Raw genomic sequence first — 27,923 nt, forward strand, 5'->3', positions numbered from 1 at the left:
GAATGGACAGCAAATAAGTAGCCATATTGACAATCAGGAGCAAACATCACAGAACCTTATGACCCAGGCTGGGATAGAACTCGAAGGCACAAACAAGATCCCCGCCACACAGAAGAGTGACACCTGCCGCTGATTCACGCCGATACCTAGCACATTGTCCTCTCAAGCCAAGGGAAAAACAAATGGCTTCATTTATCTAAGTCCTATAAATAATTATAACTTATAAAGAATTGTAACTAACTATAATTATTTATAGTAGTTACTTATTGTTCTGTTTTGTTTCTTGAGGCAGGGTTTCTCTGTGTAGTCCTGGTTGTCCTGGAACTCACTCCCTTTGTAGACCAGGCTGGCCTTGATCAGAGATTCAGCCGCCTCTGCCTCCCAACAGTAGCACCCAGACAGGGACTTGAAGGTACAAAGGTTTCACAAAGCATGCCTTCTTCTCACAGCTTACACAGTTCGTTTATAAAGTCAGTTCATCCCCTTCCCCTCCCAGTTTTTCAGACTTAAGTGTTTTCACGTCCTGATAAGTTATCTCCTAATTATTAAATGCTGAATCTTAGGTGGTTCCTGAAAGGAAAAAAAAAAGCGGAGCCCTCATCAGAGTCCTTTAACAACCTTCTCCACCGGGGCCAAGAGCTAGACAGAATTTTCTAAGGCCAGTACACATCCCAGAACTTAAAGTACAAGGGTCTGGCAATTAGCTCTCCAAAATAACGGCAGGTGAGTCTACAGATGTGTGGTACTGGCTGCACCAGGCTGTTCTCTGCCCCACACCTCACCTCCCCCACATTCCACTCTGGAAATGGTAAGGGTTGCTCCACCTTAGGAGAGGAACTCACGGATCCTCCCGTCCAGGCTACAATCAGAGACATAATGGATTGTATAGTGAACCTCATGCACCCCTAAAACATCTCAGATACTTTAGCTGCTCTACAGTGACAGACAGTGGCCCAGAAGGCAGAAAACTGTCCAGGACACATGTAATCAGGTCCTCAAATTAACACCCTTCTTCAAGGCTGGGGTACCAGTTCTCTGGATTCTCACTGACTTACAGGGGCTGAGCAGAAGGAAGAGGCCATGTACCTTCATGCCCCTGAGAAAAGACAGGACATTGTGACAGTGTGGCGCCGTGACCCCTAGCCCCAGATTCCTCCAGAATCTGGAGGGGATGGCCAGTCACACAGAAGGTGCAGTCTCCTGTGACCAAGAGGCTCTACTGAGACACAGTCTGTGGCCTCTAGCCCTTCTTTAAAGTCTCAAAGGCTCAGGGATGTGGCAGCTTAGAGTAACAAATTATTGTGTCTAGTGGAACATGACCTGACCCAGAAGACAAAGGAATCTCCAACTGGCCTTGCTGGCCCATGAGATGCATTGTATGAGACAGCTCCATCTCCCTGGGGTTCTGCCTTCTCCCAGACCAGTTCTGCTAATGTGCTAAGCATAAAGTCTGTGCCTCCCCGCAGCCAGATCCACAGCTAGCGTGGGAAGAGTGCCACCCAAGGCTGGTCAAGCCCATTAGTTTGCCTGTCTAGTTGGTGCCGCTTGGCCATCTGGCATCGAGCCGGTTCTGCCTGACGTGCCAGAGAACAAAGGATCAATTCTTCACATCTCAGGCTAGGGTTGGAGGACAAAGAGTCTACCTGTCAAACAGAAGGCAAGGGCAGCTATTGGCCAGGTCAGTGGGGCCTGCAGTAGGGAGGGCTACGGTCCAGTGGCTCCCTCCAGTGCATGGTTTAGTGAGAATCAATAGGAGGATCAATCTGGCTGCCCCTGGCTTTCCACTTTTCCAGAGCCAGAGGCCAATCTTCATGTGTTGCCTGAAATGTGTCCTGCTACCCGTCCTCCATCTCCCCCACTGTCCCAAAGACCCCAGGGCCACATAACCAAATACACTGCCTATAAACTAAGGCGGTGGCTGGCAGTCACACATTCTATAAAGAGAACTCCAACGTCCAAGGCTACTGTCCCAAGGAACACCTGTTTATATTCCTACTGAATGAGGGCCAACAGGGGAAGACGGCTGCAGTCCTGTAGAAAAGGGCAAGCCAGGATCCAGGGAGACCAACCGTCATCTGGCCCACGTGCACCAGGTCAGACCAGGCTCCCAGTTGCACAGGTCACATTCAGGCCTCAGCCAAGCGTTCGTCAAGTCTAACTTATCCACTGCCCTTCTTTTCTACTACCCTGCCTGCCATGTGCTGTTCTAGAACCTAACAGTTAGTCTTGTACTTATTGAGTAATAGCCTCTGATCATGAATTGAGGCTTGTTGTACTAGCCACTAGCCATAAAGACGCAGCCCCAGTCTGACAATTCCACGTTGCTCAGGTATCAAAAACAAACCACCCTAGGGGCTGGAGAGATAGCTCAGTGGTTAAGAGCACTTGACTACCCTCCCAGAGGTTCTGAGTTAATTCCCAATAGCCACATGGTGGCTCACAACCATCTATAAAGGGGTCAGATTCCTTCTTCTGGTGTACATGAAGACAGAGCACTCAATACATAAAATACATGAATAAATAAATCTATTTAAAAACCTGTGTGTGAGTGTGTGTGTGTGTGTGTGTGTGTTCAGTTCCATTCCACCTGCAGAAACAATATGCCCAGGGATTGAAAACAGACCACTCCCATTTCCTCCCTCCCTCTCTCTCTTTTTGTATGTGTGTGAGTGTGAGAGAGTGAGTGTGTGTGTGTGTGTGTGTGTGTGCTCAGTTCCATTCCACCTGAAGAAACAATATGCCCAGGTATTGAAAACAAACCACTCCCATTACCTGTGTGTGTGTGTGTGTGTGCGCGCGCGTGCATGTGTGTGTGCGTACATGTGTGTGTATGTGTTTGCCCCCTCTAAGCATGCTCAACCTCCATCCCATGGAAAGGTTGGATCCACTCGCTGCTCCAATAAAGCAGTCTTGGCTTGTTGAGATGGAGTCTATTTCTCTGCCTCTTCTCACTGTGCTCCCAGGGCACTGGATCTTGAGACCGACAGGAAGGTGTCCATGAGTGTAAGGCCATAGCCGCCCCATGCACTCTGCAGCAGGACATGCCTCAGGCTGTCCATAGACCTGAGGCAGGAATGTGCAGAAATGCCAAGGAGCACTTTGCAGGGGCAGACCCTGGCCCTAACTAGCGATAAACGGTCATGCTGAGAGAAAATACAGTTACCTCAGGCTGCCTGCACATTTTTAAGAAAAAATGACACCAGGCTCAGAGATGAGGTACCCCACCAGGAGGGAGCGCATCAGGGCACAGCTCTGTGACTCCAGAGTGGTAGCCCATTCTAGGTATGCTTGCTCTCAGCAGAGGGGTTCTCTTCTAATGCCTGTGGGTCACCTACCCGCGCAGGCTTTGGGATTCCAGATAGTCAGCCATGGGAGGTTGCCACCAAAATACCAAGAACACGAGCAGAGGTCCTCTGCATCCCCTATGTCCAGGGGCAGGGGCTGGTTCAGGATGGCCACTACTGGATAGGGGTGCTGGGCCCAGTGAGCACAACCCCCACAAGTAAGGTCTCCATGGCCATAGCCATACATGGCACTGGATACTGACCACCTTCATGTGACATCTGTCCTTCTTCTGTGAAGCACACTGCTCTGGAAGACCACACGGCCCCTTGTAGTCCTGGCCAGGGCCTGCCCACGCCCCAGCCATCTTTCCTAGGACTGAGACCGAGTTCTCTGAGCAGCTGCTGGCCCCGGCTGTGCTCCTCCCACCGTCCTGATTAGGTAAGCAGGGCTCATATTCCAACAGCTCAGACATCTGCAGGGGGAACCCTAAACTTCTAATCCAGACACAATAGCCCCTCCCGGTTTGTACACTAGAGACTTCCTGTGTGCAGTGGAATGGGAGGAGTCAGATGTTTGGTCCTCCATCCTTGCGTTTTAAGACAGGATCTCGCTACGGAGCTCTGGCTGGCTTGGAACTCTCTGATTTAGAGATCGGCCTGCCTCTGCCTCCTGAATGCTGGATTAAAAGCAAGCACCACTCCACCCAGCTCTCTCCCACAGGGGGGTTGTCATCTTCTGACAATAATCTAACTCTTCTTCCTGTGTTGAGGTGTTAGGGGACAGCTGTGTCAGAGGCCTAAGGTTTCTCAAGGAATCTGACTGCCACACACTTGACCAAGGACATCGGGCCAGCAAACCACGATGGGTTGGGGTGTGCCTCCTATGTGCCCAGGGTAGGTTCAGGATGTTCCCTGTCCTCGGTGACTGTAGTCTGGTCAGTGAGCAGACTCAGAAGCAAGTTCATTTTCCAGCTAGCTTTTGACATGGGTAGAACTCGCTGTTGTTCCCTTGTCTGAGCAGTCAGTGCTAACACAACCCTGGATAGCTTGTCTTCCGGGTACACACTGCTACACCGACCATGCTGTATTTCATCAACTCTTAGATGCCACTCACGTCAAAATGTACTGACTTCAAGACACAAAAGGGAAAGCTATAGGGTTTTAAGAAGTGACCCTTCCCCAGGGATGGAAGAATCAAAGGGAACATCACATAGCAACTCAAGAGGAGAAAACCACAGCCCCTTGGCCCACCCCTCACCCTGTGAACTCCACAAACAAATGCCCAGCAGGAGCAAGAGTAAGGTTGGCACCAACCAGAAGGGCTTAGCACACACCTGCTTTGGGACCCCACATTCACTGGACCTATTTGAACCACGCTAAAGGGCAGGGCGGCTGCAGCCTTTTCCTCCTCCAATACCCATCACCACCACCACCACCACGTTTACTTCCCAATCCACATGTGAAGACACACTGGGAACCCAGAGAGCACCAAATGTGCGGAGGGAGGGGTGTTGTAAGCCAGAACTTTACAACTGAGTTTATGTAAATGACTTTCCAGCAGCAGGTTATAATTCAAAGTTTTCTTTTCTGGAAATTAACGATAGCAAAGAGGAGATAGGTGTGTTCGACCTCCCAGATTGCCAGGAATCTAGGCCAGGAGAACGGCCAAAGTCCTGGAGGGCAGGTGTAGGCCACAGGGTAGGCCCAGGACTGAAAGTCGCCTCTATCACTTCAGTCTGGAGATTGTCCCCTGCCAGTAAGTTCTGCAAGCACTCACAGCCCACCACACCTGCTTACCAACCAGACAGGCCTTCAGGAACGAGGTAAGCCGGGTGCAGTGGCACTGGCCTTTAATCCCAGCACTCAGGAGGCAGAGGCACGGGCAGGAGGATCTCTGACAGAAAGATCAGTCTGGCCTACATAGTAAGTTCAGGATAGTCAGGGCTAAACGAAACAAACAAAACAAAACAAAAAACAAAAAAAAAAAAACCAAAACAAGACATATGGTCTGCCTGATCAGTTGCCAACCCAAGACCTGCTTGGTAAGACAGAAGATTCCACTCAGCTCCATGTGGATGAGTCGTGTGGCATTCTACATCATAATGGTAACTGATCTGGGGCTGGACAACTAGCCTGCAGCCCTCACAGGGCACACACATCACACAGGGATCCATTCGGTGAAGAGATCACACCACACTCCTCCCGGAGCTGCAGCAAGGCGGTCTCCACCAGCCACCACAAAGCAGGTGAGAGCCGGCCTGTTTGGGAGTGGAGAAACTGCCTGCCCACTTAGTCTATCCACAACAAGCTGGCAGGAGACTAGAGAAGGGACCAGGCGGCTCTGTCTACTCTGCTCAACTCACAGAAAGGCAGCCCAGTCCAGAGGGTCCTCAGAGTTGGCTCCCGGCTAGCCAGTGACACCTGGTCTGTTGCAGGTGTCATCAGATGGCAGGCCACAAGGCCTATCAACCCTGCCGTGCCCGAGGTCCCGGCGTCTTGCAGCAACAAGATTAGGCCTGAGCGGGCAGAGTCTTATAGGGGTTCAGGATGCCTTTGGGGTCCAGCAGGACCTTGAGCTGTTGCATCATCTTCACAGCCACAGGCGGCTTGCTGTAGCCGAGGACGTTCTTCTTTTTGAAGCCTAGGCCATGCTCGGCGCTGACACTGCCCCGCTGCTCCGCTGTCCAGGCATACACGTAGGGCTCCAAGGCACCGAGCAGCTCCTGACTAAAGGCCTCTGCTGTCACATTCAGGTGAAGGTTACCATCCCCTGGGGAACAAGGGAACAATTAGTCTGAGCAGGCCCCCAAAGGTCCTCCTCACTCCTAATATCCTGTGAGATGCACTCTCCCCTAGCCAGATGTACCTTGCCCATCCTGGTTATGAATCACAGCCCTTCCTTACCCATTCCTTCAACCCTCCATGACTTCGAATGGCAGCTGCTGAGCCCCACCTTACAGTACCTCAGGCAAGTGAGGCCCTGGGAAGCAGCAAGAAGTCCACAGCTCCACTGCTGGCCCCAACCCAGCAAGGTGTCAGAGACAGGCAGTTGGATAAACAAGTCATTCCTGTCAATCAACACCATGGGACCTACAGCATCACTTTTCTATCCTCCCTAGAATGACTGGAAACTGACTTTGGTCTAAAGAGACGGGCTGGCGAGAACCATTCTGGTACACAAAGACTTTTCAAACAATACCTGAAATAAAAGAACTGAGGGCAGAGTGTAAGGGTGCACAGATTCAAGCCTAGCACTCAGGAGGCAGAAGCGGGTGGGGCTCCTTGAGCTCGAGGCCAGCCTGGTCTACATAGTGAATTTCAGGTCAGCCAGGGCTACAGAGTAGCAAAGAGATACTTTGTCTCAAGAACTGAAAACAAAAAACCAAGAAAAGAGAAAGAAATAACAACAAGGGCATCCTCTCAATCCAGGACTTGAGCCCTTTGATGGTACAAAACACCGAACTCAACTGACAAGCTCAACTATAGAAGTTGCTAAAGTGATGCTGTTTTAAGAAAGTATCTCTTACAGTCTAAGAAACTGGAACTTTTGCTGGACCTCACAGCCAAGTTAATATAAGACTACATAATTGACCGGATACCCTGCTATATACTCAGCCTGTTTATTTAGCCTGCTTAAAAAAAAAAACAATGTAAGAACCAATCGTACATGTCTCATATAATCAGCTTTTACAACCTAAGTGAATGCATGGGTATAATCATAATGACCCTGACCCAGAGGAAACACGTGGCTGTATATAGGTATGCGATGGTAATCATGCTGTATATAATATCAGATTACTCCTCCATGCCCCCACCCAGAGGACACATACATGATGGTAATCATTTGCTGAAAACAGGAAATGGTGAAAAAAAGCCTCAAATGGCAAATCTCTGTCATAAATGTTGGAGTCAACATGGATATAACTTGATAGTGTATGTTTATAGTTCTCTTTGTTCACTGAGTACTTTGGGACTGGCTGGGATAAATTGGAGTAAATACCAATCGATTGTGAAATTCTGTTAGAGATTTCTGTAAGTTATCCCTCATTCATTCCCCATATGACCTTTCCTAGGCTGTTCGGTAAATATAAAGGACTTTGTTCGGGACAGACAGACAGACGGCAGTAGAGCCTCCGAGGCTATCTTTAACATATTTAACTCAGTGCACCACAGTGAAGCTCACCCAAGTGCCCGTATCCCACCACATGTTTGGCACGAGGGCCAACGCGGGTGCGCAGGTCGATCACGAGGTCATAGAGCCGTTCTACCGGGAGGGATATGTCATACTTGAACACGTAGCCGTCACGGCTGAGCGCCTCTGTGATCCTCTCCCGCAGGGCCCACAGCATCTGGGACAATGAAAGAAAACAGGTCAGCGCACACGTTAACGGGGCTCCAGGGGCCAGTGTCTCTGACATGGCGCTGCTTTAATCCAGGGCTTCACAGATGCAGGTGAGGGGCTTGGTGAGCCAAGGCCTGGGCTGTTGGAAGAACCGGTGGAAGCTGGAAAGGGGATAGGGAGGCCAAAGCTGAGCCGAGGGAACCTGGAGCAGAGTTGTTCATTCACAAGAACTGTGCCATCATTACTTAGCTTTCATACACTGAAACTTACAAGGACTGACCCCCATCTCTCCCCTGCAGAGTCAGCCACTATCTGCCACTTTGTCACACCAGGAGCTTCTGTAGGGCAAAAGGGCCAGCCAAAGAAACCCAGCCTGGCCCTGAAACCAGAGCCAGTGAAAGACACACTTTGACCCTGAAATCAGAGCCGAATCTGCCCCTGACCAACTAAGCAGAAAACCAACCAAACCTCAGCAGGAAAACGAATCAGTTCTAAAACAGAAAACCAACCAATCCCTGAGCACACGAGATCTAGCCAATCTGAGTGCAAGGGACTGAAATCTGACCAACTGCCACCCTGAAAAAATCTCCCTGGAAAAACTCAGCCCCTAAGGCGCTCTATATGAGCCCTCCATCTCTTCAGTTTGTTGCTGCCTTTTTCCACCCCGGCAGAGTCAGGCAGAGTCACTCTCCTGGATTCTTCCCTCTCAATAAACTTCTTGAATGAGGTTTGGGTGAAGACCTTCTCTGGAGCAGAGACGAAGCGTGGGCCGAGTGGAGCCGAGCAACGCTATAACACTTGTTGGGGAAAGGTTCCCCTAGCAGAGCTGAATGGAGCGGTTCTACAACTTCCCTGGAGAAACCCTCCCCTGCCAGAGCAGAGCTGTTACATTGAGGAAGCCTTCCCAGGAGCAGGGCTGTAAGCTGCGACTCTTACTGGGACCTGTGGTGTTCCTTGGCTCCTGATTGCCAGAATACTTTTCCATCCAAGCAGTAACACTTAGTATTCCTTGGCTCCCAACTGCCAGAATTCCTTTGCATCCGAGCCACAGTGCTTACACCTTCACCCTTGTATCAGTTCCTGAAAAAACCCCAACATTTCAGGGAACGTACCAAGTAAAACAAAAGATAAGGACTTCCCCTGCCACCTGCTCGCTCGCTTGCGCGCTCTCTCTCTCTCTCTCTCTCTCTCTCTCTCTCTCTCTCTCTCTCTCTCTGTGTGTGTGTGTGTGTGTGTGTGTGTGTGTGTACTACGTGTGAAGGTATAAGGACAACCTTGAGTATTGTTCTTCAGATAGCATCCTCAAATGTTCCTCAGGGGTCTCTGAATAGCCTGCAACTCAAGCGTCAGGCTAGGCTTGCTAGGCAGCTGACCACAGGGATCTCCATCTCCCAGGTGCTCAGATTAGAAGCCCATCCCACCATGCCCAGCCTTTTACATGAGTTCTCAAGATCAAACTCGGGTCACCGCACCTGCTGCACAGCAAGTAATTTACTGGCTCCATAGCCCCTCCTTTCCTACGTTTCCTCACAACAGGCTTAACCCTGAATAATAATAAAAAACCACAATCCCTCATCACCATTGAGGCTACAGTCAAAGCCCAAATATCCCCAATTCTTTCAGGTGTGTGTGTGTGTGTGTGTGTGTGTGTGTGTGTGTGTGCAATTTTTAGAACCAGGGTTCCTTTCTGTGTCTTGGAACTTGCTCTGTAGACCAGGTGGAACACAGAGATCCACCTGCCTCTGCCTCCTGAGTGCTGGCATTAAAGGCATGCGCCACCACTACCCAGTTTTGTTTTGTTGGTTGTTTTATTTCTCTCAACTTTTAGCCAAATGGCTACTATCCAGTCCTCACCACAGACACATCTAGCTCTGAGAGGAACGTGGTGGATACTGATCTGTGATGCTCCCTGCTTGTCCTGCAGTCACTAAACCTACTGTCCCTAGCCAGCCTCTGTCCCCTAGCTCTGCTTCAGCCTCCCCAACCTCTAGAACATCTACCCTCTCTCCCATACCCCTGGGGATATCTTCCTACTTTCCCATCCCATCACCCTGTTGCCCTCACCTGTGTGGCCTCCCTCCAGGGCTCCTCACGAGGCAGGGCTGACAGGGCCCTCACTGCACTGGTGTGAGCCTTGTACGGCACCAGGTCACTGCTGGTGTCCAACCAGTGGGATACCTCGTTCTCATACAGCGCAGAGACATACAGCGCATAGAGCCTGGTATCTGCTGTGCACCTCCAGCAGGGCGAGGACTGGGACAGTTTGCATGAGGGGCCAGAGGTCCCTGAAGCGAGATGGGCCCTCTAATCACCGCCATCATTTAGCTATTCTACATGCCAGGCTGCAGGAAACATTTCGTCTCACATGTAGAATCTGTGTTTAACTGTATGTACATACGTATACATATATGCATGTGGCATGAAAGTGGAAGAGAACCTCTTTGGGGCAAGAAAGGGGACCCATGGGAAGAAGGAAATACTGAGGTTGGTAGCAGCGAGGAGATATGAATAAGATACAATAAGTATGCCTAACAATGTCACAACAAAGACCAACAGAATCTTTCATCAAAGCAAGGACAGAGGCTGGAGAGATGACTCAGTGGTTAAGAGCACTTGCTGCTCCTGTAGAGGCCCCGGTTCTTTTCAACGACCCACATGGTGGCCACAACAGTCTGTAGGCTCCAGGAGGTCCGCCATCCTGTACAGGCACAAGGAGTGCAGTGCATACACATACGAGCTGGCAAAGCACTCATACATGTAAAATAAAAATGAATCAATATTTTTTAAAAAAGAAAGCCAAAGTAGAGTGTGAATCACCGTAACTTTCCCAGACACTTGTTGGCTCCTGCTGTTATCTGAGCTAATGACCGCCCGATACTTCGGCACTAGACAGCACTCTGAATACACGTGCAAAGGTAGATGTTTAGTAGGCAAGTGGTGAACACTTTCTGACACATTTGCTTCCTATAAGTCAGACGTGTTCCTATAAATAATCCTAGTACACTCATTTATCTCACCCCAGGCTAGACTTGACTCTTCTGTCAAATGTAGATGAGGCAGAATGGAAAGTACACAGATAAGGTAAACTAGCCTTGGGGCAACACGTAGATCAATAGAAATGGGCTAATTAAGTTCCAAGAGCTAGCTAAAAGCAAGCCTAAGCTATTGGCTGAGCTTTCATAATTAAAAAGAAGTCTCTGTGTGTCTGGGAGCGGCTGGTGGGGCAGAGCTGACCGTTGGTCCCAAAAGAAAACTCCACCTACATACACACACACACACACACACAATAATAATTTTTAAAAAGGGGAAAAGGCCAGAGAGAAGGCTCAGCAGGAAAGGCACTTGCTGTGTATGGCTGGCAACTTGAGTTCAATACCCAGAATCCACATGGTAAAAGAAGAAAACTGACTCTGCAAAGTTGTCCCCTGTCCAACATGCCACACATGCTATAACACAAATGCACACATATATGTACATGTGCACACACACACACACACACACTAATAAATTTCAATAGAAAACTCGGGGCTTCTGAAGAAAAAAAAGGACCAGAGGGCAGGGTGACTCAGGACTCCCCAAGGCCTCATTCAACATAAGAAGTCAGCAGAAACATCTTCAAAACCATCCTCGCACCAGAAAAGGATGCTCAGGGATCAGACCACATCCTCTCACTGAGCTACAGCTCTAGAAAAGGGTGTCAATAAACCCGAATCCAAGTCCAGCACCAGCTAAGTAGAGAGGGGGATGCTGGGACACTCCAGTCTCTCCCAGACATTTTCTAGGAAACTCCAGAGGGACCAGCATGATGGGGAGGGACATGGGGACCTTGAGGGCTCAGAGTGAGCAGCTCTACCATCAGGAGCAGATACAGGGTCACTACCAGGCGGGAAAGTACCACATCAGGATGAAGGAAGAAGCCTGGTGTGGGAAGTCCTTCTGTATACGTGTTGCTTTTATTGGTTAATGAATAAAGAAGTTGGTTTGGCCTGTGATAGGGCAGAGTAGAGCTAAGTGGGGAAAACTAAACTGAATGCTGGGAGAAAGAAGACAGAGTCGCAAGAAGCCATCACAGACACCGGATGGAACCTTGCCAATGAGCCACAGCCACGTGGCGATACACAGATTAACAGAAATGGGTTAAATTAAGATGTAGGAGCTAGCCAATAGGAAGCTAGAGCTAATAGGCCAAGCAGTGATTTAATTAATACAGTTTCTGTGTGGTTATTTTGGGGCTGAGCAGCTGGGAGCAAGCAAGTGGCCTCCTCCTACAGCAGAGGCCAAGGCCAAAGGCAGGCTGAGAGTAACATGTTCATCATTGCCAGCCTCCAAATCAATCTGCGGCAGTAAGGCAGCCTCATGGAATCAAATCGGCCACAAGGGCTACCACATTCCCCTCAACACCTTTGATATGAAGCAGTGTAGTTGCTTACACTTCAATAAACGTGGACTGTAGCGTTAGTATGTAGCTCAGTTGTAGGGTTCTTACCTAGCAACATGAAGCCTCAGGTTGCTACACTAAACCAGGCATGGAAGAACACCTAAGCTCTTGAGGAGTGGAAGATGGAGGATCAGAAGTTCAAAGATACCCTCATCTATATAGCATGTTCAAGGCCAGATGAAGCTGTATGAGAACCTGTCTCAAAAAAATCTAAAAGCCAACCAACTAACAAAACAACCGCAACTATAAAGAAAAATACTTTAAAAAATACAATAGGATATATAACAGGCTGGCTCTAGAGGTCAAAGCTCAAGGATTCAGTGTTTTTCACACTCCCTAGGCACCTTCCTTTTTTCTCTCTTCAAGGACCAATGCTGGCTGCTTCCTGTAGCCTCTCTGCCCTCTGCTGGCAATTTACCATACTGCAGACAGCAGAACCAAGCAGGACACCAGGAAACTAAAACTCAGTTTAGGTGAAGAGCAGCTCCCAAACAGATATGCCTCCTGTTCCTTTGTCCCCCTACGAGAACAAATGGCTTCCTGACAATATAGTAAGGCTGCTGTGGACTATTCCTTTACACTGTGTGAATATATGTTGCTGTGACTGGCTTAATAAACTAGCTGACTGGCCAACAGCTGAATGGGATAGAGTTGGGCATGAAAGCCAAACAGAATGTAGGGATGAGAAAGGACAGAGTCTGGAGTTGCCAGCAGATGCAGAGGGAGCAGGAGATGAATGTGCCACGCTAGTAAAGGTACCACCATTTGGCAGAGCGTAAATAAGGAATATGGGTTAATTTAAAATGTACGAGTTAGTTAGTAATAAGCCTGAGCGATTGGCCAAGCGTTTATATTAAGTCTCTGTGTATTTATTTTGGAACTAGCTGTGAGGACAGGAAAACTCCACCTACATAAAGTCTGTCCCTCGGGCACCCCATTCCCAGGACTTGTTGGACCTTCAGGTTTGCCTTCTACGGCCCTTGCAGTTCTTCCTGCCTTTCCACACTGTAGACAGGTCTGTGGGGAGCGGCAGCCAACTTACAGGCAGCACACAGTCAGCTACGTAGATCTATTCACCACGTAGCCTGGGGGTGGGGAGACGTGTGGGAATATTTTGCTAATGTTGGTTAAAATGATCTAGATAGCAAGAACACGTTTTTGACTACAAAGAGGTTTTCTATCTACACCATGAACCCGGCTGTAAGCTTGTCCACACGCTACAGTGTTGCTGGACAGACCAGGCTGTAGCTATGGGAAGGGGAGGGAAGGAAGGTGGAAAGCAGCATAACATCACCTGGACTTTCCTCTGGTCCGTGGCAATGGTGCCGTCGCTCACCAGGCCAGAGTTCAGCACCTGCTCCAGAACGCTGGTCAGCTTCTCAGTATCATGTCCTGCACTGGAGCCTGAGGTCTCCACAAGGACATAGAATGGACTCTCTGTAAGGGAGCAGGAGATGCAGTGTAAGCCCCGGGCCCACCTGCTGGTTAGAGCCACTTCACTCTGGGTCACACAGCAAAGACAGCTCATCCCAGGTGCTTAGGGTGGCCTATGAACAGGAAGCATTCGGGCAGGCTCAATTTCACATGGTTTAAATGTAAGTTTCCTGCTGGCAGACCAAAGGTGACCCTCTGTGTGATGCCCCACCCTGTTCACCCTCAGCCTCATGGCTGGGTCCAGCTGGGTACCTCCTAAGAGCCTGCTGAGGAACAAGGCTGGCACAGTAAGGCAACTGTCAGCTTTAAGAGCTGGCTTATCCACTCTTACATGCTGTTTTTATCTAAGCTGTTCTATTTACCAATAAAGACTCGGGAGTCAAGATGTTGAGGTGAAAACCTGCTAGGTCAGAGAAGCCGAGAAGCAACCTGCTGACCTTCCTAATTGTCAGGAGACCCAGCAAGAGCATGTGTCTCCATCCACCCCAAATGAAAAGGGCCCATGAACCTCTAAGTCCCTCCCTACTCCTTCCTGTGCCTCTTTCTATCCATCTTCCTGGGTCATCCATACTTTCTATGGTTAATTCTTGTTAACTAGTTGCTGGCTCCACCCCTGATCCAAGGTTAATTTTACTAAGTCAGTCTCGAAGTTTCACAGAGAGATCAAATATCCTGCAACACTTACAAAACTCCAGAACCTCAGGGAAAGGCCACCTGTCGGTAGACAATCAGCCCAGACATGGTTACTACGGGCTAAGGGCCATAATTTCTACCATAAGAACTTACTGTCTAAAATGTGTATGACTAACTTACTGAGGGGCACTGTCCCCTTAACACAACATTAAGGCTTCTTCCAGTACAATAATACAAGTTCATCCTACCACAGATTGAATTCAGTGTTAAAAGACAGCCAAGCTTTCCTATACACAATGGCCACACAGTGCCTGCCTGGGACATGCCACTGCTGGAACCTCAGAGGGGTCCAACTTGTCCCATGGTGTCGAAGCAGCAAGGCAGTGTTGCCCAACTGCACAGGAGCAGGTACCTTGTACCGGGTTGGTCAGGTGGAGGTGCTGTCCCACCAACTGCATGCATTCGGCATCCATGAACTCAAATGCAGACAGGATCTCGCCCAGCATCCCCTTGCAGGTGCTGAATGTCTGTAGAACCTCGGCAAATCCAGGGCAACCTGCAACGGGACATAGTGCACTACCGAGGGAAAGACAGTGGGACCCAGGGTCTCACCCACCGCCTGGCAAGGTCACCCCCTTCTCAGCAACAACATATCCCAACTCACATGAACAAGGGGAGTGACCATGAAGGGCTGGGCGCTACAGGAAACACTCCACGGTTCAGCCCACAAGTTCACTTCAAGATCTCCAGATCTGAAACTACGCCTACGAACTGCTACAGAGCACTCAGAAAGGCAAAAGGAATCAGAGAGGCAAAACCTAGAAAAGTCTGTAAACATGGGGGGCCAGAACCAAGAGTCATTTCGCTCACCCATCAGCACCAAGGTCTAAGTTGGTCTCAGAAATTCACCAAACACTCATCTATGGACACCTGAGGTCTCTGCAGGGCTCCAGGACTTGGGAGCCACAGAGCAGCCCCAGGGTAGCTGTATGGAAGCGGAAAGGAACTAAGGGACTGTATCCACAGGTGGAAACCCTGTCGTAAGAGATGACATTCCTGGACTTTACAAGATCCAGGACCACTGAGCAAAAGCAACACAACCCCTTCCAAGAGGAAACCACCCTCATCTAGGTTTCTAGGAACCAAACAATTGAAAAACATGGCTATGTTTCCAGCCCAAGATAATTCAGAACATACGGACAAGATGCTGTGAGAAACCAGGTCCTCCGCTGCAAGGAAGGGTCTTGGATGCAGTTAGAGAGAACAAGAGACTGAGAAATGTCTGATGCAGCAGACGGACGAAGAGTCAAAGAAATGGCCCACAAGCAGTGCTGTGACAGAGACTTTAAAAAGATCAACTACCTGGGGGCTGGGGAAATAGCTCAGTCTTTGGTGCTGTGCTGGCTGTCGTCCAAACAAAAGGACCTGTGTCTCATCCTCAGCATGGGGCTGGAGAGATGGCTCAGAGGTCAAGAGCACTGGCTGCTCTTCCAAAGGACCTGGGTTTGGTTCCCAGCACCTACATGGTAGCTTACAACCATCTGTAACCCCAGTTCCAGGAAATCTGACTCCTTCCTCTGGCCTCCATTGGCACTGCACACACACGGTGCACAGACATACATGCAGGCATAACAACGTACATGTCGGTAAAACAACATACAAGTTTTAAAAAAAAAGAAAGAGAAAGAAAGGAAGGAAGCAGGAAAAGGAAAGAGAAGAAAAGGCAGGTATGGTGGCAAACACCTGGAATTCCTACTCTGAGGAATCGAAGACAGATACATCTCTGGGGCTCACTGGTCAGCCTGCTTAGTCTAATCAGTGGTTACCAGGACAACAAAAATCTTGTCTCAAAAACAAAAAGGTTGGCCTCTGAACTGCACTAGCATGCACATAAATGTGCACCCCACACACATGACTATAATAGATAGAGGGCATAATAAGAACAAATGACTGGGAAAGACCATAAGAAAGACCGACAGCCTCCTCTGGTAGGATCTGGTGAGTCAAGCATGCCTCTTTCTCTCCAGAACTCACTCAGCTTAGCTGAATGGGTCAGCTGCAGACAGAAGCTGGATAACAATACAGAAGGAGGAAAGAGAAAAACACGAACCACAGGCAGGCCACAGACAGAAGCTGGTGTTACATCAGTTGCATAGAAAAGGACGTCCGATGTTGTGAGAACCCTATGTATGGAGAGACGCTACAGCCAACTGCGGTGAGCTAGAGCAAGGAAGAGAGAGACCGACTGCCCCACAGCAATTACCACCAAGCCACTGTTTCTCTCAGAATCACAGAACACACTTCTGAAATCCAAGCACAGTGGGACAAAGAAGAAAAGAGCCTCGATTGTGCTAAAGTGTGGTCTGACAAGAAACAGATTATCACTTCTGTTTCAGGCTACACTCTGGACACCTGGAGGACCAGGACCCAGATCTCCAGATAGGAAGCAGAGAGGCAAGGAGCAATGGGCTCCTCTCATTCCAAGTTTGCACCAACATGTCCGACTCAGAAGCAGGTTGAGGAGGACCTACCGAGGAAAGCCACATTCACAGCCTTGGGCCTGGGTGGGCACAAGATGGACACAGCTGTGATGATTCCCAGGGTGCCCTCTGACCCAATGAACAGCTGCTTCAGGTCATAGCCTGTGTTATCCTTCCTCAGGGAGGTCAGGCAGTTCAGGATGGTCCCATCAGCAAGTACCTGGCAAAGAGGAAAGAGACAGGCCTTCCCACATCAGCCACCCTTACCTTCTCTGGAGATGATGACCCAACTCCAACCTCCCCCGACCCCAGAAAAACAGTCAGTCATAAACCCTCTGCCACTGTACCCATCCCACCCCCATTTACTTCAGGTTGGAGTCTGGGGATGAACAGAACCTGGAGTGGATTAGTCAGACTAAAGGGATGACGTTTGTCCCCAGCTAGAGCAAGACTCTCCCAACCGCAACTTAAGTTCATTGTCTGGCTGGTGGAGGGAAACCCACCCAAGACAAAGAACACACGGAGGCACACATGTGGAGGGCAAAGACCACAGCTAGAGGGAGAGGGCAGCATAGCTCGTGCAAGTGAGGGACACAGCTAGGAAGGGTAGGGAACATAGATGAGGGAACATAGAAGCCGGGAGCATGGCTTCGGTGGGCAGGGAACATATCTGGGAGAGGCAAGGAACCTCTAGAGCTGGGAGGAACAAATGCACAGCTTGGGGGGCAGGGAACACACCAAAAGAGGGAAGAGCCCATAAAAGGGGACCGAGGAGCACAGCTGGAGATACACAGGGGAACAGCCCTGCCTTGAGGGTCCCCCCACATCCGAGACCCTAGGGCATAAAGGCATTGCTCATTCCCATATGACAATTCTAACCTGAGACCTGTTGGCTAGTATATCAAGTCAGTAGCTAACTGGATTTTCAGTACAGTGAGTACAGAAAAAATAGTAGTGGTAGCTGAAAACCAACCAGAAAGCTAAGCCACTGGGACACTGTGACTTACTGGAGAAGAATGGTTTTCTGTCTAAGAAAAACATGCTCTGCCCTTAAAACCCACAAGGATCGGGAGGCAGAGGCAGGCGGATCTCTGTGAGTTCGAGACCAGCCTGATCTACAAGAGCTAGTTCCAGGACAGGCTCCAAAATCACAGAGAAACCCTGTTTCAAAAAACAAAAAAAAAAAAAAAAAAAAAAAAAAAAAAAAAAAAAAAAAAAACCACAAGGAGACGGGATAAGTAAGTTAGTCTTCACTGTCAACTTAACCAATAGAAAATCAGGAGCTGCGGAGGTCGTTCAGTGGGTAAAACATGCTGCATGACTTGAGTTCCAAAGTCCAGCACCCATGTAAACAGCTGGATCTAGAGCCTGAGAGAAGGCTCAGGGGTAGGGGCAGCTGCCACTAAGCCTGACAACCCAGGTCGATCCCCATAATCTACAGAGCAGAAATAGAGAACCAGCTTCTACAAGCTGTCCTCTGGCCTCTACATATGTGCCATGGTATACACACACATGCACACATGCACCAAATATGGAGAGTCAGACATGGTAGCACATGTCTTTAATCCCAGCACTCAGGAGGATGAAGCAGGTGGATCTCTGCGACTTTGAGGTCAGTCAACACAGAGAGTTCCAGGTCAGCCAGACTGACACAGTGAAACTCTGACTCAATAAGTATATATAAAAATAAGTGAGATGGATGTACATGGCAATCTGTGTTATAATCCCAGCCCTGGGAGGCAGAGATAGGAGGATCACTGGCCAACTGGTATAGCCAGTTGGTGAGTTACAGGTTCAATAAAAGACTATCTCAGAAAACAAGGTAAAGAGTGATAGGAGACACTTAAGGTTTCTCTCTCTCTCTCTCTCTCTCTCTCTCACACACACACACACACACACACACATATATATATATATATATATATATATATATTCGGGTGGGGGGGAGAGAGAGAGAATTGATTTTAAATTTAAATTACCATGGAAGCCCTGGGCCTGTGGGGTCTGTGTCGGTGTTTCCAGAAATATTTAACTGAAGTAGGAAAACCCACCTTGATTCTTTCTTCCCCCCCGCCCCCTCTGGTTTTTTGAGACAGGGTTTCTCTGTGGTTTTGGAGCCTGTCCTGGAACTAGCTCTTGTAGACCAGGCTGGTCTCGAACTCCCAGAGATCCGCCTGCCTCTGCCTCCCAAGTGCTGGGATTAAAGGCATGGGCCATCACCACCGGCCCGGGAAACCCACCTTGAATGTAGGCAGCAGCAACAACCCCCAGCTTGGTTAAAATGGCTCGCGCTTGAGCACCAGAATTTATCTTTTTGTGCTTCCGGATACAATGTAACCATACAATGTAACCAGCTCGCTCACCTTCCGGCCAGCATCCTTTCCCAGCCACAATGGTCTGTATCCTCTCAAACTAAGTCAAAATAAACCCCTCCTCCCTTATGTCACTTGTCAATTACCTTATGGCAGCAGTGGGAAAAGTAATTAATACAGCAAGGGTTCAGGGAAGGGGAAGAGAGTCCAGGAGGGAAACTGGCAGGACTGTGACTCCATATCAAGGTGGCCTTAGCTAACCTTCCTCTTTCTCCAATCCCTGAAAGTCTGGTACAAGTAGAGTGTTGCTGCCTGAATGAAGTGACCCCTGGTGTCCCTGAGGTGCCCAGAGCCAGGAACCATTACAGTAGGGTCCCTAATCTGGAAATGGATACACACACACCAATATAGCCCCACGTCCTGCACCACTGCCAAGCCAACACCCTCAGACTGAAGGTAAGACACCCCCAGGACAGGCTATGCACCCTTCTAGAACCCAGCTCACCACTTCCAGGCCCAGGACAGTCCCTCGAAGTGAGCCATAACGCAGAAAGCGCAGACCGCCAGCGTTGGTTGCCACATTACCCCCAATGTGGCAGCTGCCCTTGGCTCCCAAGTCCAGGGGCATGATGAAGTCCCGCTCCTGCAAATACTGACTCAGCTCCTCCAGCACACAGCCTGCCTGGCAGACCAGAATTCCTACAAAGAGCAACTGAGTTACCAACAACTTCTGGGTTACCAGGGGTTTGAGAATGCTCGCTGGTGAGAAACCCCAAACTCCTCTGTAGTAAGAACCCCCACAGAGTGTTCTCCTCCAAGGCCAAGCAAGAAGAAAGACTTCCTACTACAGAGGAAAAACATCACTTGGTCCTTTGTAATTACAATATAAGCCAAGAAAAATTAGAATGGCAAAAATGGAGAAAAGTGCTTGTCTAAGGGGAGGGAGTAGAAGAAAGGGTTGTTACAAAGTGGTGACCTCAGCTTGGGGAGCACCTGGGTCCCAGGTTACAATGTTTAGATCTGTTTTGGTGAATGAAAGCTGTTGCTGATTGCAAACAACAGTCCCCTGTACAGCAACCCAGCCTCGGTCTGGGAGAAGGCTATGAAACCCCTTCACAGGAATCACTGTGTAGCAAGTATGTCCAGGACAAGCTGCCGTGGCAAACTCTGGATACAAACGAGACTTGTATGGCATGTCCACAGTGTGAGCCACCTAGTGACTTACAGCACAGAGAAGATGGCCCTGATGCATCTATGCAGCTGCCAGCTCTAGCCTAGTCAGGATGTCCCCACACCACCCCCCACGAACACATTTGCTAGCTTAAGCACAGTCCCAGGCTAAGGACGAAGGACAGGGGAGTTCCGAGCACACAGAACACAAGCTTACCGGATATATCATGAAAGCTGATGACTTGGTTCATGAGGGCAGTGGACAGGATGATTTCATCAAAGACGGGGACACTGCCCCCCACCATGCCAGTGTTTCCCCCTTGGGGGTTCACAGCCAAGTTTCTCTTATGGCAATGGCTGGGACAAACATAGAATAGATATCAAGCCAGCATCCCAAAGCCCAGACAACCACCCTATCGCCAAAGGACAGGCTCCCAAGCTGACACCTGTCTCCGAAACCTCATCTCCTTTCTAGGCCTTCCTGCTACAGAGGTTCTTCCCCAACACCCTGTGAAGAATTCAAGGGAGAGTCCCCCACTCTCCTCCCACAAAACTATACACAGAGGAAGGGAGGCTGCCATGGTCCCTGGGGCATGGGGAAGAGGCCTATGTGGCCTAATTCTAATACCTTCAGAGCTCTCTCATTGTTTTTTTGGTTTTTTGTTTGGTTGGGTTTTTTTTTTTTTTTTTTTTTTGGTTTTTTCGAGACAGGGTTTCTCTGTGGTTTTGGAGCCTGTCCTGGAACTAGCTCTTGTAGACCAGGCTGGTCTCGAACTCACAGAGATCCGCCTGCCTCTGCCTCCCGAGTGCTGGGATTAAAGGCGTGCGCCACCACCGCCCGGCTTCTCATTGTTTTTAAGAGTCAGCAGTGACACCATCGTTACCTCCACCACCCTCACCCCCCTCTAATCCCACTGTTATAGGCTGAGTTCTGAGCCTGGACCACCAGCCCTCGGGCTGTGCTTGGGAAGCATCCTCCAGCTAGGACTCTTGCAGATAGGGATCTGGAGAAAGGGATGCCCTTGCCTGTGAGCCCGCAGTGAACCCCAAGGACAGCAAACCACAGGGATCTCCTATTGGGCAGGTGTGACTGTGGCCCTTGGTATCGGAAAGCACTGACGGCAGACACCTCCTCACTTAAGAAAACAGGAGATTTCCTCTTACCTAAGAATCTGGGACACTTCCTCGGTGGTCTGGGGCCTCAGCAACACTTTACTACAGCCTGTGACAAGAGAATAGACTTGTCAGCCCACGAGGAGGGAAGAGGCTCAGTCACAATCCTTCCTTGAAGGTGACACCCACCTTTAATCCCAGCACGTGGGAAGGCAGAGGCAGGCGAATCTCTGAGTTCAAGGCCAGCCTGGTCTCCAGAGTGAATTCAGGTCAGCCAGGGCTACACGGAGAAACATTTGTCTCAAAAGAAAAAAAAAAAAGTGTGCAGGTATCGTCTTTGCCCTCATCTCTCCTGCAGGTACCTCTCCCTGATAATCTATCTGTCCTGGCTAGTGGCTAGTTTTATGTCAACTTGACACAAGCTAGAGCCATCTGAGGAGGGAAACTCAATTGAGAAGATGCCTCCACCAGATCTAGCTGGAGGGCATTTTCTTAATTATCAATTGATGGGGGAGGGCCCAGCCCACAGTGGGTGGTGCCATCCCTGGGCTGGTGGCCCTGGGTTCTATAAGAAAGCAGGCTGAGAAAGCCACGGGAGCAAGTCAGTAAGCAGCGCCCCTCCATGGCCTCTGCATCAGCTCCTGCCACCAGGTTCCTGCCCTGACTTCCTTCGATGATGAATAGTGATGCGGAAGTGTGAGCCAAACAAACCCTCTCTTCCCCAGGTTGCTTTCTTTAGTCATGGTGTTCCATCACTGCAGTTACCCTAGCCAGGACACCACCAAAGGAACATTCTGTGTCACCAGTCACCCATCTCAGGCCTGGCTGCCCAACGCCCCTGTGGCTCCCTAGCCTTTCTTCCTGATGAACTCATTGGGACTTCAGTAACCACGCATATTGGGGACAAATCTGACTCGCTGCCTATTTTTACAAACAGGAAACACGAAACACAATCGTGTCCTAGCTTATGCTCGTCCATGACTGCTGACGCCCCTCCAAACTTCTATTCACCTTGCCTCTACACCCACGAGCAACGACGCTTCCTCTGGCTACTGCAGGCGATCTGCTTCCTACCTGGAGCCCCACACCTGTGCAGCTCGCTTACTTACGGTCCACCACTCCCGTTTCCTGGGGCTCACTGCCTTTCCCTTCCTCCCCTTCTACCCATCTTTCCCGCATCCTCCCCCATCGGCTCTGTAAACCAGCTAAAATGCTCTCATCTTAAAACAAAAAAACTGAAAACAAACCTCCTCTGGCCTGGGATCCTATAAAATGCCCTCACTTCCCCTATCCCTGCATGACAGTTTACACTTCCAGGAAACACCCAAGAGAATCACCTCCCTTGTCCAGTCTGGAATAGGCTCTGGCTATTTTTGTCTTTCTCCAAGGACCAAGCCCATAGCTCTGAGTCAAGGTCACTATCTCAATCACCTTCCCTAATCTGTTATCACACGTGGTAATCTGTGCCCCTTACCAAGCCTTTCTCCACTGATTCTGTACCATATTCCTTAGGCTCCCTGCTGTCCCTTGGCCTTGCTTTCCCAGTCTCCTTAGCTGGTTCCTCTTATCCACTAATGGCCTTGGGTCCCAGTGACCCCAATGCTGGACTCCAGATTGGCCAATGGGCCGCATCTATCTGTACAAACCCAAACTCCGTTTCCCCAGAGGCTTTCCTGGGCCCCTTTCTAGCCAGTACACAGAGATCCAGGGTTCCACTGTCTACACAGCCATGCTGTTGTTCCTCTGTATCTCATACACAGACCTAGAGACAATCCTTTCAAGTTCCTCTGGAACCTGTGATGGCTCAGTTTTTATCAGGTCTTTCCTGATAACAAGAGAACATCCATGAAGTATTGGGCCATCCTGCCTGGCACTCAAGTATCCTCATTTCCTGTCAAATGCTATGTAGTCGCCAAGTACTTCTCCTTATAGCAAGAACATCATGCTGTGTTTTCAAGTTGGATGAAATCACTTCAGAAGAGAAAATGAGACATAGTAACCACTGGGCCTGGGCTACTGAGCAACAGAAACAGGTGCAGCAGGAGGAGGAGGCTGAGAGCAGCAATTATGTAACACCCAGAGCGCCAGTCATGCATCCCACTCTCTAGAGATACCTGGATCTCCACAAAGCTGGAATCTTAACCCTGGAACCTATGGGAATGGCTTGATATAGAAACAAGCTCATATTTTTAAATTTTTAAAATTTATTTATTTTTATTTCATGTGTGTTGGTGTTTTGCCTGCATATATATCTGTGTGAAGGAGTCAGATCCTCTGGAACCAGAGTTAGACAATTGTGAACTGTCATGTAGGGTACTAAGGATTGAACCCCGGTCCTCTCAAGAGCAGCCAGGGCTCTTACTCGCTGAGCCATCTCTCCAGTCCAATGTGGAATAGGCTCTTGACAGGCTAATGAAGATCTAAGGCTGAGTGCTGGAGACGGCTGAGTAATCAAGAGCAGAATAGAGGACTAGAGCTTGACTCCCAGAACCCACACTTGGCCGCTCACAACTGCCTCTAACTCCAGCTCCAGGAGCTCTGATGCCTCCTTCTGGCTTCCACGTGTACTGCATTCACGAGCACAAACCCACACTCTCACACACACACACAAAATTTGTTTGTTGTTTTAAACTTCTCAAGTTAAGATCATTCTGGACTAAGTGGGCCCTAAATACACTGACAAGGTTTCTCTGAGACAGAAGAGGATACCTGGAGAGATGGCTCAGTGATTAAGAGCACTTGCAGCCTTTGCAGAGAGCCCACATCAGGCAACTGACAACTGCTGGGAACTCTTAACTCTAGGATGTCCAACATCTGGCTTCCTAAGTCACTTACTGTTCTCCCACGTACTCGAGCGCGTGTGCGCGCACACACACAAACACATACACACAATAAATCTTTTCTTTTTGTTTGCTTGTTTGTTTTGTGTTTTGTTTTCAAGACAGTGTTTCTCTGTGTAGCCCTGGCTGTACCGGAACTCACTTTGTCAACCAGGCTGGCCTCGAACTCTAAGATCCACCTGCCTCTGCCTCTGTGCTAAGATTAAAGGGTTGTGCCACCACCTCCCAGCTAATAAATTAAAAAAAAAAAAAGAAGAAGAAGAAGAAGAGGAACAAGGATTGAGGCCACATAAAGCCGAAGCTGGAGGGTGCTACCAGGAATACCTGGAGTCACCAGAAGGACTCTGAGCTTCCAGAGCTGAGAGGGGTGGGTGCCTTGGGTGAAAATTGCCTAAGAAGCTGTACAGATGCAGGCAGTGGTATCACAGCCCTTGCTTCAGCCAAGGACCTCCGCTTTTCAATCTGCCGGTTTTACTCCCTGAAGACCTCAGCGGTGTCTTCCAAGGCATCCAAGGTGTGTTCACAGTGACCTCTACTCCCCTCACCTGGTCTTTGCGCTTCGTTCTCTTACTCCACTGCCCAGGTCCTGACTCACCCCGGACACTCCTCAGCCAGTCCACATTGCATGCCTCCAGCTGCTCAGGGTCTGTGATCACTCTGCCAGGTATGATGCGTTCAAAGGCAGCCAGGTCCTCCTCAGACACAGTGGAAAATGGCAGCCGTTGCACTGGGTATCGCTCAGGGGTCAGCATCACCTCAGGGCTGCCGGAGACGGAGGAGTACCCTCTGCAAGCCAAGGGGCTGTACGTATCCCGAGGGCAACCCAGATACTTCAGCCCCACTGAGGCTCCCTGAATGTAGGTCCTCCTCCATCCTGATGACGCCCAGAAGAGCCTTGCAGAACATCTGGGCACCAAATGGAACACCATTGCTCCTGCCGATAGATAGATAGATAGATAGATAGATAGATAGATAAAGATTGAACTTTCAACTCACGAGCAATAAAGTAATGATCCCACAATGGCCTCTGTACCATATATGAACTCACATACACATTGCCTAGAGCAGCGGTTCTCAACATGCTGGTCACCACCCCTTTGGGGTCGCGGAGTCGCCTATCAGATATCCTGCATATCAGTATTTAAATTATAGTTCATAACACTAGCAAAATTACAGTTATGAAACAGCAACATCCCGACTGGTCTAGGTCTAAGGTGGTGCAAGCCCACCACCCCCGAACTGCAGCCGGCCCACTACGCACCCTAGCGTCCGTCCGAGTGCAAAAACTGAATCCGCAGACGCACCCAGGTTCCCACCCTTGCACCACCTTAGACCTAGACCAGTCGGGATGAAGCAACAGTTTATGGTTGCCAGACATGAGGAACTGTATTAAAGGGTCACATTAGGAAGGTTGAGAGCCACTCGCCTAGAGGAACAGGATGGCTTGGCACTAGAAGGACAGAGGAAGGGGATTCAGGCTGCAGGACATAGAGGATAAGATGCTTGGAAGGGTTCGGTTCTGAATGTTCCACCCAGCATATCAGCCCTGTAAATTCACTCGTGTATACTTGGTGGTGGTGCGTTCACTCCTGGGCATTATATTTTATCTTTTGCAAACAGCAACAGCTTTTCCAGACCCTTCCCCTTCAAAACAAAACTAGGTTTTTTTTTTTTTTGTTTTTTGTTTTTTTTTTTTTTTTTTTTTGGTTTTTCGAGACAGGGTTTCTCTGTGGTTTTGGAGCCTGTCCTGGAACTAGCTCTTGTAGAACAGGCTGGTCTCGAACTCACAGAGATCCGCCTGCCTCTACCTCCCAAGTGCTGGGATTAAAGGCATGCGCCACCACCGCCCGGCTACAAAACTAGGTTTTAAAGCCCCAAAAGAAAGGCATCACGGGAATTGTGCACCCAAGCAGTTGAAAGGTAAATTTTACATTTTACGTATACTTTGTCACAAGTTTTAAAAGGCCTGGGTAATCAACAAAAATGTCTCGAAGGGAAGGGAACTGCGACAGTGTATACTGGCCCGGGTAAGGCAACTAACACAGGAGGCTTATCCAGAAGACGCCACCTTCCAACTGAAACCTCTACTTGGCCGCTACTTCCGCCTTACCTGAGACGGAAAACCACAACACAGCATGCGCGATGCATGCGCATGCGTCATGTGCTGTGACGTCAGGGAGGACAAGCTATTTGCAATCCTAGCCAGCACGGCCTGGGAGCATTGCGGGTGGAAACGCTGTAAATAGGCTCACGCCGCCGGCAGTCCCGGCTCGCTCCCGACCTGTGCAATCACTTGACAGGCCACAGCCCCGGTGGCACAGACCCAGACACCAGCGCCCACCACCCCGGAACTGCAGCCGGCCCACTACGCACCCTAGCGTCCGTCCGAGTGCAAAAACTGAATCCGCAGACGCACCCAGGTTCCCACCCTTGCACCACCTTAGACCTAGACCAGTCGGGATGAAGCAAGCGACTGCGCATGTGTCGGCCCTCCCTTCCCAACCCCGCCCTTAGGCCCAGACTTAATCCTCCGAGTCCTTCCCAGTGAGCTCTCCTGACCCGACCTGAGACCCCCCAGGTCCCAAAGAGGAGGGTGTTCTGCTTGGATCAGAATCTGACTCCACGCAGCAGATGTCCCAGCACTCCCTATTTCGAGCGCTTTTTCCAACTGGTCCCATCATGGTCCACACGACTAGCCCCAAAAGCTAAGTGCCCGCTCCTTCATCTCACTGTGGCTCCTTCCCCAGGAACCCTGTCACCCTTGGAAACTCTTCTCTTCCCCAGGGGTTTTTGTTTCCCTAGGGACCTCTACCGCCCCTATAAATCTCTACCCTCTTCCTCTCTTCCCCGAGCTTCCGTCTCACCTGAGATCACAGGTTCATCAATAGGCACTACTTCGAAAGCCCAGCCCTCAAAGTAACACTTCACTGAGCAAGGTCCAGGGCTGGGACGACCTACGGGTACCACAGAGGCCAGTCCAGCTCTACAGAGAATTCCTGGCCTCCTGGGTCCGGCAGTACCTGGTACTGCGGTTTTCCTGGGGCACCTCCAGGAGCTGTTACTTCTTCCAGCTTACGCACTTCCATTTACCATCACGGGACAAGCCCAGGAAACACATTCTGTAAGATGTTAAGATAATTTAGGGTTCTGCACCAGCTACTTTAGATCTCTGTCCCAGGAAGAGCAGAAGGCTCCGGAGGCAAGACTACAAGTATAGCGTTGCTTCGCTGAGAAAAAGCCAAGGCATCCAGATAGTCCTTGCAAACTGGGTAAGAGAAGGCAGCACTTAGGGGTCAGTAGCTATATGCTGTGTGCTGGGAGGGGGAGGATGCAAGCTGTGCCTTCAGTAGGCCAGTTCCCTGATGTCTGTCTGTCCACTCTCCCGGGTTTGTCAGACAGGGGCACTGGAACACGGTCAGTGCATCATCCTGGCATTGTCCAGGTCCAAGTCACAACTGCATCAGGATTCCTGTACTGGTTAGGACATTCCGGAGGCTTCTGCTAGCCCCTTCATACTAAGTTGGTCCTCACTCCATAGGCCACTGAGGGTAACTGGCATAGAGAATGTCAGTGGGCTGGATAGTTCTATGTCAGCTTGACACAAGCTCGAAAGGAGGGAACTCCAGTTGAGAAAATGCCCCATAAAATCGCCCTGGAGGGCATTTTCTTAGGTAGTGATTGATGGAGGAGGACACAGTCCTTTGTGGGTGGTGCCACCCTAACCTAGTGGTCCTGGGTTCTACAAGAAAGCAGGCTGATGAGCCAGGCATATGTACGCCTTTAATCCCAGTACTTGGGAGGCAGAGGAAGGTGGATCTCTGTGAGCTCAAGGCCAGCCTGGTCTACAAAGTGAGTTCTGGAACAGCCAAAGCTATTA

At 49.7% G+C, this 27,923-nt stretch overlaps 1 protein-coding gene across 4 annotated transcripts; it reads right to left on the minus strand.

The window, feature by feature from the left end:
* Positions 1 to 4,232: 4,232 nt before the first annotated feature.
* LOC121433542 (D-2-hydroxyglutarate dehydrogenase, mitochondrial-like) lies at positions 4,233 to 27,039 on the minus strand. 4 transcript variants are annotated; one of them, XM_041632009.1, is made up of 10 exons: positions 26,911 to 27,039; positions 24,642 to 24,980; positions 21,258 to 21,315; positions 20,311 to 20,450; positions 19,429 to 19,622; positions 16,663 to 16,831; positions 14,544 to 14,687; positions 13,359 to 13,501; positions 7,468 to 7,633; positions 4,233 to 6,054 (listed from the first exon to the last, which is right to left on the minus strand). In XM_041632009.1, exons 2-10 carry the CDS (start codon positions 24,973 to 24,975, stop codon positions 5,795 to 5,797), a joined length of 1,608 nt encoding a protein of 535 aa, XP_041487943.1. In that variant the 5' UTR covers positions 24,976 to 24,980; positions 26,911 to 27,039; the 3' UTR covers positions 4,233 to 5,794. The 4 variants fall into 4 exon arrangements, with proteins under 4 accessions (XP_041487943.1, XP_041487941.1, XP_041487942.1 ...); XM_041632007.1 differs by lacking the exon at positions 26,911 to 27,039 and adding an exon at positions 26,420 to 26,452; XM_041632008.1 differs by lacking the exon at positions 26,911 to 27,039 and adding an exon at positions 26,157 to 26,403.
* Positions 27,040 to 27,923: the final 884 nt, after the last annotated feature.

The sequence above is a fragment of the Microtus oregoni genome, unplaced genomic scaffold (assembly GCF_018167655.1).
Source record: "Microtus oregoni isolate MIOR12 unplaced genomic scaffold, Mior012 000038F_ref0000394, whole genome shotgun sequence".
NCBI classification, from domain to species: domain Eukaryota; kingdom Metazoa; phylum Chordata; class Mammalia; order Rodentia; family Cricetidae; genus Microtus; species Microtus oregoni.